We start from the raw sequence: 18,867 nt of genomic DNA on the forward strand, positions 1-18,867 counted from the left end.
CTCTCCATATCCCAAATTTTGTTCTTTTCGTAGTTGCCTTTTCTCTAGCCTGTAAATTCACTGTGCATATCTTGTCAGTTTTATCTTTCCAGAGTTGAGGACTTTGAGACGTGGCATTGATTCAGACTCAAGTTATGTGGAATGGGAGGTCATCATGCTGGAGCGGGCCTGAAGACAACCCTTATTTTTCATAAGGAAAGGGAAAGCCAGGGAGAACAATCATTTTTACAAAATGTCAGTGGGAAAGTTTTAATTACTTAAGAGAATTGAGCTGTTTCTAAACATCCTGGACTGTAGGAATCTCTGCAAATTAGGGTTCTCCCTATGGGTTTGTGGATTCAGAGTTTGGCTCTGCCTTTTGATAACCATTGCAGCTGTTTTGTTTTATTGTTTTACTCTGAGAACAAACGTGCTCCTTCTGAGAGCTTCTCCAGTGCCTCATACTTAAAATTTTGCTTTCTTGTCCCAAGGGACATGGCTAGGTTTTAGTAACTAGTCCTTGTTCAAGGGGAATAAAGAAGTGGCTCTAAAATGGTCCTTTAGAATGTCAGTGGCATAATCATCTTCCTTGAAAGAAAAAAAAAAAAAATTTGCTGGCTGTGATCCAAAAAATTACAACACTTTGGCTATAAATCCCTAATTGCCTCTAAAAAGTAAAACAGACATGTTTAATTTTTCTATCCCCTATGCAGCTTATCTGCTCTGTCTGGTGATTAAGGCAGGCGACAGCCAGTCAGGCTTGTTGGAATCTGGTTCTTCCTCTGCCACTGAGGGCTTTGGCCCAGGCCTCACAGTGTGCTTGGCCCTGCTAAATGCATCTCTATAGAAAACTGTTCTCCCTACCACACTGGGGTCTGCAAAGACTCATTCTGCTAAGAAATTACTAAGATGTTTGTGTGACACTCATCATTGTCACTGCCTTGTCAGAATTAATGTGTATGGACGAGAATTCTGGAATCTAGCTTATTTCTGTTACTTTATATCTTGAAGGCCTTTCCAGGCTAGAATATACAGAACTCGACTCCAGTTTTTTAAACTGTCTCATGGTATTCCATGGGTGGCCGTTTCCCTCTGAATGTACATTGAGTTGTTTCTAACTGCTCTCTGCTACCCACAGTGCTATAGACTAAGCTTATATGAATGATGGTGCTGATGACAACAATAACAACGATAATAAGCAGACACTTAGCAAGTACTTAACTGTGTGCCCAGCATTAGTTTTATCATTGGAGTGTGTGTATGTGTGTGTGTTAATCCTCACATCAGCCCTGTGAGATAAGTATTCTTATTTTCCCCATTTTGTATTTGAGAAAAATTGAACTTGACCAAAGTAATAAAGCTAGTAAGTTTCCTAACTGGGATTTGATCCAAATAGAACCTTGTTATTTACGGGCTAAGTCATATCCGACTCTTTTGCCGGACATGGATTGTAGCCTGCTGGCCTTTTCTGTCCATGGGGTTTCCCAGGCAAGAATACTGGAGTGGGTTGCTGTTTCTTTTTGCAGGGGATCTTTCCAACCCAGGGATCCAACTCAATATCTCCTGGATTGGCAGGCAGATTCTTTGCTGCCGAGCCTCCAAGGAAGCCCAAATAGAATCTTACAGGTATATAAGTCCATTAAACTGCATATTCCTTTTTCCTGGTTCTTTCTCCTGCCTTAAATAGTCACTGTTACTCAGACCCAGACTTTGATCCTCTCTTTTCTATCTCATAACTACATAAACTCTTCACTGAGCAGCACTGTGCTGATTAACACCTGGGTTTCTGGGCTTCATTTGCCTCTGCCTTGCATCTCCAGCTGCCAGGGAGACATTTGCACACAGTTGTAGGTTTCTTTTTCCTCACCCCCATTCTTTCTTATTGTTTCCCTTACACCCCTTATATAGACTCTGGTCAGGATGAGTGTCCTGATCATGTGGATGCCATGTATATTTCAGCATCTCTCCTCATTCCTGTCCATGCCCATCTCACATCCTCCTAATCCTTTGCCAGAACTGAAAAAAAATAGTTTTTTTCAAACTCTTCTGTGTCATTTTTGCCAACCAGCCTGTATTGTTGGTCTTTATCCTATGTTCTGAAAGCATATACTGGAAAGCTTCAGGATACAAACCGTGTAATCAGAGGGCTTGGATTCAAATGCTGACTCTGATGACCTTTAGCTTCTTCAAATATAAAGTGGGGATAATACTTCTTACTTCAGTCATGAAGAATAAGTGAGATAATGTTTTAAAGGATGCTAATTATCTTTTTACTACCATTTACATTCTCAAAATGTTTTCCTCTCTTTGTATCCTCTACCTGTGCCCTTAATTATCCACTTTACTTGTTAGTTTTAGCGCTTTAGATTATTGGGGCTGGGGTCACCTGATCCTTCTCTGTCTACCAGAGAGTCAGCTCACAGTAGAGAGCAGTCAGTAGACCTGGCTTGTTACTGAGTGCTGCAGGGCTGAGAATGCATGAGTCATCGTGCTGGGCAGCTCTGCTCTGGACAACTGTGCTCTGTTTATCCAAGGATAGAAACGTTTACCTTAATTCTGAAGAGCTGTTTTCAAATACCATATCTGAGTCTCTACAAACTCCAAACAGTTGATCAGTCATACTTCTCCCAAGCAATGGCAGCTGTGTTCTCTGGGCAAATATTCCACAGGCAGACAGCTAGATTGATCCAGTTAAAATTCACACAAATCGTGATGTCTCAGCAGTAATTTTTCATGTAATCTTTGTCTTAGTTTCTACAGAATCTAGTTGATAAAAAATGATTTGTCCCTTTGAAAGCTATCATGGACGGACACACAGAGACTCATACACACTCACAAAAATCTGCATTTTATAATAGTTCATACTTTGAGGGGAAAAATACCCTAATTTTCTAGAGTCATGAAGAAAAAATGAAATAATTGTGTGATTTCTTCAGTAAACCTGCTGTCTAGATATGATTACGTGTGTGTATGGTCACTCAGTTGTGTCTGACTCTTTGTGACCCCATGGATTGTAGCCTGCCAGGCTCCTCTGTCCATGGGGTTTTCTATGCAAGAATACTGGCAACTGGAGTTGCCATTTCCTTCTCCATGGGATCTTCCCGACCCAGGGGTCAAACCTGTGTCTCCTGCATTGGCAGGCAGATTCTTTTCCAGGAGTTGGTGATGGACAGGGAGGCCTGGTGTGCTGCAGTCCATGGGGTCGCAAAGAGTCGGGCACGACTGAGTGACTGAACTAACTGACTGACCAGGAAAGCCCCTAGATGTGATTAGTCTCCAATTAAAGTTACTAAGATATTGCTCAGGTGCAGTGGTGGGGGGTGGGGATAGTTTTGAGTGGTAAGCAATTGGGTAAACAGTACCTAATCACAAGCATAGTAGTGCTTATTTATATAGCACTTCTACATCCAGAGACTCTGCTGTGGTTTGTAGCTTTACCTGTACCTGTTTATTCCTTTATTGTCTCAAATCCAAGAAGCAGTGTTGAAGTAAGGACACCAAGGTCCAAAGAAGAGAGTGACTTCTGGGGACAGAAGAAGGGGGCTTGCGAAGGAAGTCGGAAAGTGAATGTGCTCCAGGGAGCTGGCATGTTTTCCTTTGCAGAAATTGTCTCTGAAGTGAAGTAGAGGGGACCATCCACAAGGAAGGAGTGGCAGTGAAGGGACCTGGAAGACCACAGGCATCAGAGTCACTCAAACATGGACAGGTATTTCGGCTTAGCTGCCTCTTGGCGACTAGCCTTAAGCAAGTTCCTAACCCTGTCTGGGCCTTGGATTTTTCAGTGGTCCATCAAGGGAAACATAATGGCCATAGTGATGCTGCGAAAAATAAATAATGTTTAGCAAAGGGCTTCCCAGGTGGCTCAGTGGCAAAGAACCTGCCTGCCAATGGAAGAGACATGGGTTTGATCCCTGGGTTGGGAAGATCCCCTGGAGAATGGAATCACAGTGCACTCCAGTACTCTTGCCTAGAGAATTCCATGGACAGAGGAGCCTGGCAGGCTACAGTCCATGGGGTCACAAAGAGTCAAACACGACTTAGCAACTAAAAAACAACATATAACAAAGGGATTATTAGTCTACTACTTAAAGGTTGTAGCACCCAAAGAATATGTTTCTTTACCACTTTCAAGATTTTATCAATAGGCTTCTAATATTAGAATTAGGAAAAATAATTGTGTAGGTTTCAAGTGTAGCCAAAGGGACACTGAACAACTGTAAGAACAACTTTAACTGTTACTTGCACTCAATATAGATCATGATTTTTTCCATTTTTACTTTCTTTGCTTTTTTCTTTCCTCCCTTCCTCCTTTCCTCGTTTTTTTCTTTCTGTTCTGAAATGTACTTCAGTATCCATCTCTAAAACTACATACACATTTCCTTACCTAGCCATACTAGAAGTGACAAAATTAAATGTAAACTGAAAATCGGCAGTACTGGGGCTTTGGAAAATAGTCAAAAACATAATTTCTGTGTAGTTTATGAGTTGGTGTTCATTTTTTTTTTTCCACAAGAGTGATTAAATCTAAGGATTTCATGCATGCTTTTTCATTTTGCTTGCCTTCCTTAAGTTTATTTTTCAGAAGATATTATACTCAAGATTTAAATATACTCAAGTACTGTGAAAAGTGAGTAAAACAATGATGTGGGCATAGTCTAATAGTTGTTGACATTTTACCATAAAGCCTTGAAAGTTTTTTAAGGGGTATATACTGTGGAGGAAGATATCATCCAATTTCCAGCTTCAAGCAGTCCTATCCCCTTCATCTCCACATATATACAGATTCCTGTAAATTTGGTGTCTGACTTTGCTGTCTCTATGCATTTTGAAAGACTACTTTTGGAATTAAGAAAGGTGTTTTCCTAGATGAAGAATCAGATAGGAAATGCAGATTCCTTTATTCCATACAGTAACCCACCAGTAGGTAGTATCATTATCCCCATTTACAGATGGGGAGCTTCCCTGGTGGCTCAGCGGTAAAGAATCTGCCTGCAGTGCAAGAGACTCAGGAGACATGGGTTCCATCCCTGGGCCAGGAAGATCCCTTGGAGAAGGTAACTCAACTCCAGTATTCTTGCCTGGAGAATCCCATGCACAGAGGAGCCTGGTAGGCTACAGGAGCCTGGTGGGCTATAGTCCATGGGATCTCAAAGAGTCAGATACAATGAGCCACTAAACTACCACCACCATTTACAGATGCAGAAACTGAGGCTTCAAATCAAAATAATGTTTACTGAGGTTACACAGCCTGTGAGTGGAGCAGCCAGTGTGGGGCCCTGTTGGTCTGTCTTCAGAATCTGTGTTCCAGATACAGTGCTTCACTGTCTCTCTTCCTTGTGAACTGTCACGTTGCGATGAACATGAACTATACTGGAACCTAGACTGAAGAGTGTAGAGTGGCCAAGTTTACGATCTGCAGCCTGTGAACAAAGGGTATATTTACTAGAGTTGGATATTCAATCTGGAACTAGGGGGCCTCAGTAAAGAGCACTATTGGGGAACGAGGGAGAGGAGCTACTATGCACAAGTACATACTTGAACCTATTTCTAAAGAATTTGAAGAGAAAAACTCTACCCTGTAGAGTAGGGCTTCCCAAGCATGATGTCTCTCTCTTTTTTTTATTTATTTTAATTGGAGGCTAATTAATTACAGTGTTGTGGTGGTTTTTGCATGCATTGACATGAATCAGCCATGGGTGTACATGTGATGTCTCTTGAAAGGAGTGTAAAGTGATGTGAACATCACAGTTGACACATGAGGAAGCCAAATCAGACCAGTGTGCTGCTTTCCTGCGTCGTGATGGGCGTGGGTCGTGTTTCAGAAGCCGCACACGAGCACGTGCCACCTGTCAGGAGATGCTATGGGAGGCCGGTCTGCTCTCAGTCAGTTGTTTGAGGCTCAGAGGCCGAACCAGTAGCTTCTGAAAGGGCGGCTGCTGGAAACCCTGCACATACGATGCTGCCTCCATCAGATGACACGGAGTGGCTTCCATCTCCATGTCATCTCCTTTCACTTGAACTGCAGGGAATGACTTCACCGTTGATTAGTAAACATCAACTGGGATGATGACAGATGCAGAAAGATAAACCATGGCTCCTTGAGAGCATCCAGAACTCTCTGCTGTTGAGCCTCAGCTGGTTTTCTTGCTGGTACCTTCATTATAAACACTGAAAAGAACATTCTGGAACATTCTGCTTCTGCAGGGCAAGGGACAGTTTGGAGCATCGCTGTCCACCTGACCCCTGTCTCAAGGAATCTGCTGATTTCTGAAGCAGACTCAGAGGCTGATGTTGTTATTTTCTTGAGCATTCGTTCAGGCATCCTTTTCTTGCCCTGATTGCTGGCACGTGCCTTTCTTTTAAATACCCAAACTTTATATTAGAGAAAGCCCTCTATCAGTCAAAGTTGTAGTACATAAGTATCGCTTTATTTTTAGAAAGCAATACTCATTCCACAATAATTAAGTTGCTTTGGGGATCACTAAAATGTCTGTTGCGGTGAGATTTACCTTAAACAGAGCAGGTCTGCTCACAGGCAACAGTGGCTTTTTATTTGGGCTGTGCGCTAAAGCAACTGGGGAAATTTTCAGTGAAGACTGCAGCCAAGGGCCCCCCTTTAGATATTTCTGGTTTAATTGATCTGGAGTGGGATCAGGTATTGGTAGTTTTAAAAGCTCTCCAGGCATTAATAACACAGAGGCAGGGTTGAGAACCAGTGCTCTTGAGGAATGATTCTCAAAAACTTGAGTGTGCCTCGGAATCCCCTGACAGGCTTGTGAAAACACAGACCTGCAGGCTGCAACCCCAGAATTTCTAGTGTAGGACATCTGGAGTAGGGTCCGAGATTCATCATTTGTAAGTTCCCAGGCTGTGCTGACGCTGCTGGTTCTGGGAACCCAGTTTGAGAACCTCTGGCTGAGAGGACTCTTTCCAATAGCCGTATAAGATTCTGTTTTGTTTTGTTTTATTTTTTTTAAAGAAATGATGTCAGTACAAATACCCAAATATCAATAACCTCAGATATGCAGATGACACCACCCTTATGGCAGAAAGTGAAGAGGAACTAAAGAGCCTCTTGATGAAAGTGAAAGAGGAGAGTGAAAAAGTTGGCTTAATGCTCAACATTCAGAAAACGAAGATCACGGCATCTGGTCCCATCACTTCTTGGGAAATAGATGGAGAAACAGTGGAAACAGTGTCAGACTTTATTTTTTTGGGCTCCAAAATCACTGCAGATGGTGACTGCAGCCATGAAATTAAAAGATGCTTACTCCTTGGAACCTCTGGAGGTTCCTTACTCAACTATGACCAACCTAGATAGCATATTCAAAAGCAGAGACATTACTTTGCCCACAAAGGTCTGTCTAGTCAAGGCTTTGGTTTTTCCAGTGGTCATGTATGGATGTGAGAGTTGGACTGTGAAGAAAGCTGAGCACCAAAGAACTGATGCTTTTGAACTGTGGTGTTGGAGAAGACTCTTGAGAGTTCCTTGGACAGCAAGGAGATCCAACCAGTCCATTCTAAAGGAGATCAGTCCCGGGTGTTCTTTAGAAGGAATGATGCTAAAGCTGAAACTCCAGTACTTTGACTACCTCGTGTGAAGAGTCGACTCACTGGAAAAGACTCTGATGCTGGGAGGGATTGGGGGCAGGAGGAGAAGGGGACGACAGAGGATGAGATGGCTGGATGGCATCACCGACTCGATGGACGTGAGTTTGAGTGAACTCCGGGAGTTGGTGATGGACAGGGAGGCCTGGCGTGCTGCGATTCATGGGATCATAAAGAGCTGGACATGACTGAACGACTGAACTGAACTGAACAAATACCCAGCCTTGCTTTTTTTTTTTTTTTTTAAATTTAAACCAGTATCCTCACTGACAGGCAATTAGAGACTCAGGATCTGAAAGGAACTAGATTCAAGGCAGATTAGAAGTTTTGTTTTGTTTTTTAAATAGACAGTGTTGCAAGGGTCTGTAGAATCGTTGCTCAGGCTAATAGGCTAATAAAGTTACCCACATATTGTTCAGCTTTACTGAGATGTGTAGTTTGGGAAAAGATGAAATGGCAACACTTTTAATGTTCTGGACAGCATGATACATGGCACAGAAGTGCAAAGATGAATACAAAGCATGGTACTTGGCCCACAAAACAGGACGTTTTAGGTGCAGTATGTGCGGTCTCTGGCTAGATGTGTATACTTCTTATTTAATTGGATATTGCAAATTTCTCTTTATCCAATTCTTGGGACTTTTCCTATTTGCTTTTTGAAAAACCTCCCCCATCTGTAAGTGAAAAACCCATGATGAGATGTTTGATCTTCTAGGATGCCAGCTCCACCATGTCTGGAGTACATTCACTGTCCACCTGTCTTCACCCAACCTTTATGGCTCAGGCTTCCCAGGTGGCACTCGTGCTACAGAACCCACCTGTCAATGCAGGAGACAGAAGAGACATGGATTCCATCCCTGAGTCAGAAAGATCCCCCGGAGGAGGGCGTGGCAACCCACTCCAGTATTCTTGCTTAGAGAATCTCATGAGCAGAGGAGCCTGGCGGGCTACAGTCTGAGGTCGCAAAGAGCTGAACATAACTGATGCGACTTAGCACGCACACAGCCTTTATGGAAGAGTGAACTTGTGGAAACAGCTATACCGTGTCCATGTTGGGCTTGTGGGATTGGGCTTTGAACCCAAGCAACAGGGCAGCCTGACTCACCCTTCCTGCCGTGCAACTTCTCTGGGTGAGAGTGTCTATGCTGGCTGATAGAGAAGAAAAGAGCCCATTCTATCCCTTTGACAGACCCTTAATTAATAGTAATCATGAAAATTGAAGTTGTGCACAGCCATGGCTATTCACCATTGTGGTCTTAGCAATTCCTGGACTGTGCGAACAGAGCACCCCTTATTCTGCAGTTAAATGAAAAATAATGGCATCACTTCAGCCTTAAGGAAGGAAATGTTCAAGTGCAACCTCTGTGTAATTAAGCTGAACATGATTATCAACAGAAAGTGATTGTACTTGTGTTCAGAGGCGAGAAGAGATAAGCCACCAAGCATGTGACATATCAAAAGAAAATGGTTCTGGGGATGTTTGATGTCCCCCCGGACCTGGCCAGCTCTGTGCCTGATGGGCCCCGGGGTTGGGGCAGGTGCCACCCTTCATACCATTTTCTCTCTTTTCCGGCCGTTTGAACGTTCTTTCTCATCCATTCTTGAGACTGTCTTGTACTGTCTGTCTGTCTGCCATTTCTCTGTAGATCTTTCACCTGCGTCTGTCCCTGCATTTTGTTTTATTTGTTACTTTCTTCTTTGGCAAGAATTGCCTTTCTCCACTTGAACTTGCCACTAGCTTTCTGACAGGCAAAAATTAAAGCAGTCCATTTAATTTTTAGCCAAAACAGGTGTTGAGTGATTGACCCTCACTCCAGAAACCTCATTTATTCCTCACTTCTTTATTACCCCCTCATAATTCATTAGCTTAATAAAACGCACGTGTGAAAGTTCCAAGTGGAAAGCACCGCTGTACATAGCGTGGATGCCTGCATCCCTCTCCTGCCTACATCCTGGGGATTTAAGGGGACCAAGTTCCTAGTGAGATAGTCAAGCCTCCAAGATGTGGTACTTCAAAGAACCTCCAGTTGGTGAGGTTTGAAACATAAGATTCCTTCTTTGCTATGGTACCCTGGTAAGACAGCTCTTATGGAAAATGCTGCCTCCATTCCCTTTCGTGGAATCCTACATACATAAAGCCTTTCTCTCTTCTCCATTCTGATTCCCAGCAGTCCCAAAATAGCCCATATTTTCAGCTGGTTCCAGAGCACTTGCAAGGGGCCCAGCCTCATTAGACAAAGCCCCAGACCCCAGTGCTCATCACTCTGGAGTATCCGTCTCACTAGCATCTGAGCTTGGTCGGTGGATCCCGAAGGCCCACATAGGATGGGGTGGGTGGGGTGGTCATCTTCATCTTAATTTCAGTTTAGCAAATGTCTGAAGCTAAAGGTCTGAAGCTCCCCCGCCCCCCGCACCACCCTTTAACATTTTCGCCAGAGCCCAGACTCCTCTTGCCAAGTCCTCCCCCACCTCTTCGTTCCTAAACCCCTGTGTATTACGAAGGAAATGAAATCCATATGTTTCTGATTCATTTACACGTAGCTCATCAAAATGTAGTTTTGTAAGAGCTCTTTGGTATCCAAGAAGCATTTGGAGCCTTTTTATGAGACTTTTAACTCCCCCCGCCATCCCCTCAGCCCTCCATCCCCTTAGAAACAGGAAGTTGGGACTTGCCAAGAATAAATAAAATCAAGCTTCAGGGTTGACTCTGTCCCTGGGCTGAGCCATTAGACCTAAGTGGACTCAACTCCAGCATCAACAGAGAAAGACCCTCTTCCTCCTTCTCAGGGTGCCCGGTGCCCTCGTGCCACTTACACCACACCCCACACGGCAGTGAGTTCAGTCTCCCCATCTGCTTCTCTTAAGGCAGCCGCCCACCTCCACACACTTGTTTTGCAGAGTCTTCCTCTGGCCCAGGGAGTGAGGGCAGACAGAGATGCAGATGGTTGCTGCCTGGACAGTGAGCGGACTTGAACAGCCATTCCCCACCTCTGTCCGCTCACTGGTCCCTGGGGTCTCTCTCTCAGACTTTCCCACCCACAGATGCTTACCAAGCAGTTGACTTTCTGTCTTTTTTCGCTGGGATGGTGGCTGAAACACCCACAACTCTCAAACCAGGCTTCAGGGCAGCATGGCCATCCTTTTATGACATTTTGGAGTGTTTCATTTTTCTTCAAGGAAGGCTTATAAGCTTAAAGGGAAAAGACTGCCTGCTGCCACTAAGACTCCAAAGCTTTTACTGTCAACCTCAGACATGACATGAATCAACTTTCTTCTAGAGCGGGGTTAGGGATAGGTTGGTGGGGGTGTGTGGATTTTCCTCCTCGATCCTAAGGATGATGATTAATGGAGAACCATTCAAGAGCTTGCAAGGATTCCTCGCTTGGGCTGTTGTCAAGAGTGCAGTGGAAGGGATCCTGCTCTTGTCTTTGCACATTCCAGCTTGTTTCCCCTACTCTGTCATGATGGCTCTGGGCCTTTTAGAGGCAAAAACCTGGGTGCGTGGGGAGCAGAGCTGGGCCTGAACATTCTTACCCCACTTCCCAGCTGCAGAACTCCGACTCTTTCCACAGTGTGTTTAATTTCTTCATGTGGGTGCGTATGTTGTATTAACAACTATGCACTCATTCCTAAACTGCGTGGACTCCAAGGCTATTTAGCTGCAGAAGAATTTGATAAAGTCTGTGCTTAGTTTCAACATGAAGACAGTTAAATATTATGTATACATTTTGTGTGTATGTATGTAAGTGGGGGACCCATTCTCGGCAGAATTCTTTAAAAAACAGCAATTGTAAAATGTTTTAGGTAAGTTGGAAAAGAGTCTGAGTTCCAGTTTATGAGACCTTGCAATCTGAGCTTCATCTGAAATCCCACAGCAAGGAGAACCTTTACCAAAGATGCTTGTGTTGAAGCCGTTTCCTTCCTGGTGAAAGGGCCTGGCAGGAGCGTGCTGGGTTTATTTGGTTAGTTCTTTCTCAAAGTGAATAACTTGGTGTGTCTATGATCCAAGGACAGATAGCTGTCAGTGCATTGCTGAAGGACCTTCAGATGGCTTGAAATTTGCTTGACAGTGAGGACCACATGAGCATGGTTGAGGTTTTCTTCATTCTGTGCTGCTGCTTGCTGGTCCTTACTTTCCAGAAAAATATGCTGCCTTAGGTTTATAGATAAACACTATACACACAATCTATTTAATCCTCTCAGGTCGCTTAGTACTGTCATTTTAGGTAGAGAAATGGTAGTTGATGTTTATCCGGTGAATTTTGCCGAGTGTGATTCATTCACTGATTGGCTCATGTGTTCATCAGATAGGAAGTCCTGTGTGTAGTCCTGTTCTAGGTGAGGAGAACTCATCTCCCTGCTTGTGGGTGGAGGTTACATCACAGTGCTCACATGGGGAGTAGCAGAGCTGGGGGGTGAGCCTGGACCTTCGGTTCTGTTCAGAAAGTTTAAGATATCACTTACATGCAGAATCTTAAAAGAAATGACACAAATGAATCTATTTACAAAACAGAAATAGACGCTCAGACTTACAGAACTAGCTTATAGTTGGTGGAGGTGGGGGGAAGTTAGGGAGTTTGGGATGGACATGCACACGCTGCTGTGTTGGAAATGCATAACTAACAAGGACCTACTGCAGAGCACAGGGAACTCTGTTCAATATTATGTAGCAACCTACATGGGAAAAGAATTTGAAAAATAGGTGCGCGCGCACGCACGTGTGTGTGTATGTGTGTAATTGAATCACTTTGTATACACCTGAAGCTATCACAGCATTGTTAATTAACTATGTTTGTTACTGAATCCAAGCTCGCTCTGCTTAGGTATTGAGGCAAGGAGTACGACTTTATTCGGAAAGCCAGCTGACCAAGAAGATGGCAGACTAGCACCTCAAAGTAACCATCTTATTGGGGCCTGGATGCCAGGTTCTTTTATAGATCAGAGATGGGGGGAGGTGAGGAAGCAAATAAAAGGGCCATTAATCTCACAAACATCTCCTAGAACGGCAAGCCTCAGGCAGGGGATGTGTTAATTTCTTCCTTCCTGCCATCTATAGGTGGACAGAGTTCTGAACAAAGGCGCTTTAGTTTACAGTCAGGTGGAGGGACAGGATTCTCCGAGGCAGGCCCTTCGGCATAATTATATTAACAAAAGCAATGAAAAGTAAGTCACAGAAACAGTTTCAACATGGAGTCAGAATTGGCCTCTTCTCTGCAATATGTTGTTGTTCATTTCAATTTAGTCGCTCAGTCGTGTCCGACTCTTTGCAACTGCAGCATGCCAGGCCTCCCTGTCCATCACCAACTCCAGAGTTTACTCAGTCTCATGTCTGTTGAGTCAGTGATGCCATCCAACCATCTCATCCTCTGTCATCTCCTTCTCCTCCCACCTTCAATCATTCCCAGCATCAGGGTTTTTTCAAATGAGTCAGGTCTTCGCATCAGGTGGCCAGAGTATTGGAGTTTCAGCTTCAGCATCAGTCCTTCCAATGAATATTCAGGACCGATTTCCTTTAAGGTGGACTGGTTGGATCTCCTTGCAGTCCAAGGGACTCTCAAGAGTCTTCTCCAGCACCACAGTTCAAAAGCATCAGTTCTTCAGCGCTCAGCCTTCTTTATAGTCCAACTCTCCACACATGACTACTGGAAAGTTTCACTAAACCTGAAGGGGTGCCTGGAGAGGGCTACAGCCCTCAGCCACATATACAATCAGAAAGCAGTAAACACACTTCATACCCCAACTCAGGGAATTAGATAGGTGGATGAGCAATTATTGTTCCCATTTATTGATCACATACAAAGTACCAGTCTCAATAATGATCATCTCAATGGGCACAACTCTATAAGGAACTATTCCCCATTCTATTTATGAAGAAACAAGCTTTAAGCAACCCACCTTGAGGACATTTACATCATAGGAACAGAGTTGCGATGCCCAACTCTTTTTGACCCCATGGACTGCAGCACTTCAGCCTCCTCTGTCCTCTACTATCTCCCCGAGTTTGCTTAAATTAATATCCATTGAGTCAGTGATGCTATCTAACCATCTTATCCTCTGCTTCCCCCTTCTTCTTTGCCTTTAGTCCTTCTTTTTTTTAATTCATTTATTTTAATTGGAGGCTAATTACTTTACAATATTGTAGTGGCTTTGCATAAATTGACATGAATCAGCCATGGGTGCACACGTGTTCCCCATCCTGAACCCCCCTCCCACCTGCCTCCCCATCCCGTCCCTCAGGGTCATCCCAGTGCACCAGCCCTGAGCACCTTTTCTCATGCATCGAACCTGGACTGGTGATCTGTTTCACATGATAATATACATGTTGCAGTGCTGTTCTCTCAAATCATCCCACCCTCACCTTCTCCCACAGAGTCCAAAAGACTCTTCTGTACATCTTTTTTTTTTTTTTTTCTGTCTTGCATATAGGGTCATCATTACCATCTTTCTAAATTCCATATATATGCGTTAGTATACTGTATTGCTGTTTTTCTTTCTGACTTACTTCACTCTGTATAATAGGCTCCAGTTTCATCCACCTCATCAGAACTGATTCAAATGTATTCTTTTTAATGGCTGAGTAATATCCCACTGTGTATATGTACCACAGCTTTCTTATCCATTCGTCTGCCGATGGACATCTAGGTTGCTTCCATGTCCTGGCTATTACAAACAGTGCACCTTCAGTCCTTCTTAACATCAGGATCTTTTCCAATGAGTCAGCTTTTCACATCACATTGCCAAAGTATTGGAGCTTCAGCATCAGTCCTTCCAATGAATATTCAGGGTTGATTTCCTTTAGGATTGAGTGGTTTGATCTCCTTGCAGTCCAAGGGACTCTTAGAGAGTCTTCTCCAGTATCACAGTTCAAAAGCATCAATTTTTCGGTGCTCAGCCTTCTTTATGGTCCAACTCTCACATCCATATGTGACAACTGGAAAAGCAATAGCTTTGACTAGACAGACTTTTGTTGGCAAGGTGATGTCTCTGATTTTTAATAAGCTGTCTAGGTTTGTCATTGCTTTCCTTCCAAGGAGCAGAGGTGTCTTTTAATTTCATGGCTGCAGTCATCATCCACAGCAATTTTGGAGGCCAAGAAAATTAAATCTGTCACTACTTTGACTTTTTCCCCTTGTATTTGCCGTGAAGTGATGGGACCAGGTGCCATGATCTTAGTATAAGATATAACCAACTATACTCTAGTGTAAAATAAAAAAAAAAAAGCAGTGACTTTCCCCTGAACCAAAGGGCACACTTCATTCTCGTCAAGCAAGTCATGGTCAAGAGTCAGAGCTTGTAACCTGCCAACTCGTTAATTTCCAGTTGGAATAGCAGTGGAGAGTTCTCACTCTTCCCAGGCCTGTGGTAGTTGAGGCTTTCTTTGAACTAGCCTCCTGAACATAACATTGACTGAATTTGATTAAGAATGATCAATGCCAGTCTGCTTTTCCTTAGTTGTATTAGCCTGAATTATGTACAAAATATCTCAGTGGCAGTTGCACCTCAGGCCTTGCCATAGGTGAATTTGAATTCACTATTTGCAGATTGAATTGTTTTGAACATTGTATGAAAATTGGCATTTGAAATGTGTTATTTCTTATATCAGTTATTTTAAGTAAGGTGAATAAATCCCTGTTCTTTTGTCTTTTGTTTAAATATACAATTTAATCTATTTTTTTTAAAGTAGTGGCTTTCCTCCCTACACACCCCATAGCTAACTCCCCTCAGTTCTTATACTATAATGTGTAAAAAAACCTCTGTCATTGCACGTGGCAGAACTCCCGTGCTAGAATACTAGAATCTAAGACTTCAAGGAAAAAGCATGTTTATCCAAATGTTGCTGTCACCTAGGTGTTTAATGTTCAGGATGTTTTTGCCTGCATGTTTGAGTAGTTTCTAGTTGAGAATGTCCCAGGGACTAGAAGCGCTCGGGGAGGCCATGTGGGTTGTCTTTTCACTGTTGGTCAGAATGGGTGAGTGAATATTGGCACTTCCTTCTGGCTTGGTCTGCTGCATTTCTTTCCTCCTTGTACCTGGCATGTAGTAAGTGCTTAAGAAATGGGAGGAAAATTGCTGTGTATGTCCCAGGCACTCAGGCCTTTCTGAGCAGTCTAACTAGACTAGCAGTCTAGACTTCTGTTCATTTTTTTTCTCCTGTAGTAGCTGAAGTGATACAATGTTGTATTAAAACTTGGTATTCATAACCTTTGCAGTGGTAGCTGACAAGATTTTTCGGTGCAATCTGCCCTTCTCCAAAGTGTTTCTTAAACTCTCTGATTCCTGGATTATGACCTAATTGAGAAATAAGATGCACTTACCACCTCTTATGGTGCTAATGAAAGGGGTTCTGATGGCACAGGAGATAAAGCATAATAGATTAAGATAGTGTGTGTCAGGACCCTCATCTCTGTGTGGGGTTTTGGGGGTTGCCCTCCAGCTTACCTGTCCCCACCTATACCCTGTCATAGGACACAGGTTCTAGTTGCTGCTGCTGCTGCTAAGTCGCTTCAGTCGTGTCCAACTCTGTGCGACCCCATGGACTGCAGCCCACCAGGCTCCTCCATCCATGGGACTTTCCAGGCAAGAGTACTGGAATGGGGTGCCATTGCCTTTTCCGAGGTTCTAGTTGGGCTCAGTAAAAGTTAGCATTTGGCTTTATTCTTGTGATTAAACAAGTCATGTAGTGAGGCATGGTGGGAAATGAGCAGAATAATCTAAGTGGATGTTTTTTCTTTACTTTTGTTTCCCTTGCAAATTGTTTCTGTTGTTTTGTTGTTGTTTTATGTGTTTGTGTATGTGTATGTGTGCGTGTAAGTACTTGAAATAGGGAAAATGGCTGTGGACATCTTGATAAAAAGGTACAGAATCAGGTTCACTTTACATATCACGTCTCAGGCAAATTCTGAAATCTGTGAGAAAACAGACCACAGGTTGATGCCAGTTCATAATAAACTCCCCAGAAAATGCGATTAACAGTAACTCCCACACAAAGTTCCTTCCTTTTCAAACCAACTACCTGATGATGCAGCATTTTTTCTTATACTTTTTCTAAATGTCAAGGCATCTCCTTGACTCGGTTGTTTCAGGAAAAAAGTCCAGATAGTGAAACTTCAAGGTGGTCAGTGGTAAAAAGTCAGAAAATGGAGTAATCTGGCTTGATGAAGGAACAGTGTCTTTGAGAGTTTTTCTGTATAATTTTCTTTACAATTGAAATATGCATAAGTTTGCGATGAAGTAAGAGGACAACTTTTAAAACATAGTATGTCATGTGACCTCATCTGTGTCAAATAATAACACACATGGGGTAGCTTGTGTGTAGAACTAGTGTGGAAAAGCATGGTTTAATTGTGGTTGGAGGTCACGTTGGGCAAACATAGGAAACTTGAACTAGTTCATTATACATGTTTAATTCTTTAACTTTTTTTTTTTATAATGGAAATGCATTTATTTTAATGACAACAAGTAGGAGTACTGAATCTGAGTTAGGCAGGGAAGTGCTCTTTCTTTTCTGTATGCTTGTTGGTCTGGAAGAGTCTGTTTTAGATGTGAAGGTGTCAGATATCCTGTGTTACAGCCCCAAGGACTGACCTGAGCCCCTTCCCTACAGTGAGCTTCATTTCTAAGTTAAATAGTTGGTCTGCTTTTATGAAATACGCCTGTAGAATCTGTCAGTGCCAGCTGCCTTGAGAGCTTTTCCTGGAAATAACTGTGGAAGAACTGAAAAAAACTGAAGCAAAGACTGAATCTTTTATCTGTCAGCAGTGCCTACCCTTTTAAGTTTCGGTTTAGACTGAAACACGCACGCATGCACCCACACGCACAGAACCCAGCAACATTTGTAAATTTGCAAGCATAAATATGAAGGCTGGATGAGAGGCCGTTTTTGTCTTCAACGCCAGATTCAGTTTTGCCTGGTTTGTGTAAGAAGGAACTCCCTCCTTTCTCTGTGCCGTCCTCTCTCACGGCAGCAGTTGCCCTCCTGGTTGTAAGGAGGACTCCTGGGAGATGCTGCACTGGTCCTGGCCTCCCAGGGACGGGCACGACTTTGGGTATGCCTGCCTGCTGCAGTTGGATGCCTGGCCCCTCTCAGCTCTGGATGCTCTTTGTCCTGGCACACCGCTGCTAGAGATGCCTGGGAGTAGAAAGCGACTTCCCTGAGCCCTTGAGGATTCTTTCTGGATGGCGCCTTTGCCTTCTTGAAGCTGTCCATGAACATGAACTGGGCATCTTTGCATTTATACAGATAAAATATGAATCTTAGAATATAATCCAGTGTGGTCTAAAATGCCAGACACTTGTGGTACACATAGCAGGAAGGCATAATTTTCCCTGGCCAAGTGCAGTTTTGTTTTAAAAGTCACGTGAGTGCTTGGGAGTGTGAAGCATCAATTTTGATGACATTCCACATCACTGTATGACGTCAGTGTGTCCTCATGCGTTGATCATGGGCAGGGAGGTCATAGAATTCCCTTTACTGTGCCTTGATCTAATGAAAGTTTCCTTTACATTTAACTTATAAATCCGCTGGAAAAAAAATTGGTTGCTGAAGATATGGTGTGGTTGGACTGGGACTGAAACCCAGGCCGTGTGACAATAAGATGGCAGGGTTTGCGCTCCTAGCAACATAAATACACCAGTGTGTTCCTGCCCAGATGCTACCGACCCCCTGCTGTCTGCTCATCCAGAGAGACCTGTACAGTATCTTGCTGATTTGTCTTTTGCTTTGCATCTCTCTGTCCATAATTATTTAATCATGCTATCAAAGCAAGCATTTGGTCATTTATAAAACTTTGGTCGTTTATAAAGGTTTGGACACCTGGTCCAATACTGATTCCATCGTTGATAGTTTCCACTCCAGAGAAACTGCAGACCATTCTTATCTTCTGTTTTCCCCACAACATTAGTTTCTGATGACTCCTCTCCCATCAGTAGCTTAGGGTTTAGAATAGTTCCAAAGCATTTTTGAAAAGCAGTTACTGTAATCCTCCTCATCTCAGATACCTCTCTGCTGGAAGTATGTCAGACTCCCAAATGTTTCCAGCATTTACAAACTTTCACACGGTGTCTGAGAGTTGGGAGATGAGTTTAAAATAAGATATGGTCCTTGCACTCAGTAACCTATGGAACACATTGTACTAAACACAACATTTGAAATAGCTAATTTAGCCACTTTGTAGGGTTTGGGGACAGCTGGAAAGCCTGTGTGACAAAGGTGAGACTCTGCCTGATGGTTATTAGGTGTCTTAACAGAAATCTCAGTGTAAGTCCAGTATGTATGTATCA

The 18,867-nt window shown here is 43.3% G+C and overlaps 1 protein-coding gene across 5 annotated transcripts in view; it reads left to right on the plus strand.

Moving 5' to 3' along the window:
• PDZRN3 (PDZ domain containing ring finger 3) overlaps positions 1-18,867 on the plus strand; it is a 494,666-nt gene that overhangs the window by 300,252 nt on the left and 175,547 nt on the right. For 3 of the 5 annotated variants that reach the window (XM_086366714.1, XM_086366712.1, XM_086366710.1), the window contains one exon: positions 4,929-5,033. The exons of the other annotated variants lie outside the window; for them this stretch is intronic. In XM_086366714.1, the coding sequence (XP_086222840.1) occupies positions 4,929-5,033 (105 nt within the window). The remainder of the gene's footprint in view (positions 1-4,928; positions 5,034-18,867) is intronic. 5 annotated transcript variants of the gene reach the window in all.

This window comes from Bos grunniens, chromosome 22, assembly GCF_055505025.1.
Source record: "Bos grunniens cultivar Pamir isolate PY7600 chromosome 22, Bosgru_T2T1.0, whole genome shotgun sequence".
Lineage (NCBI taxonomy): Eukaryota > Metazoa > Chordata > Mammalia > Artiodactyla > Bovidae > Bos > Bos grunniens.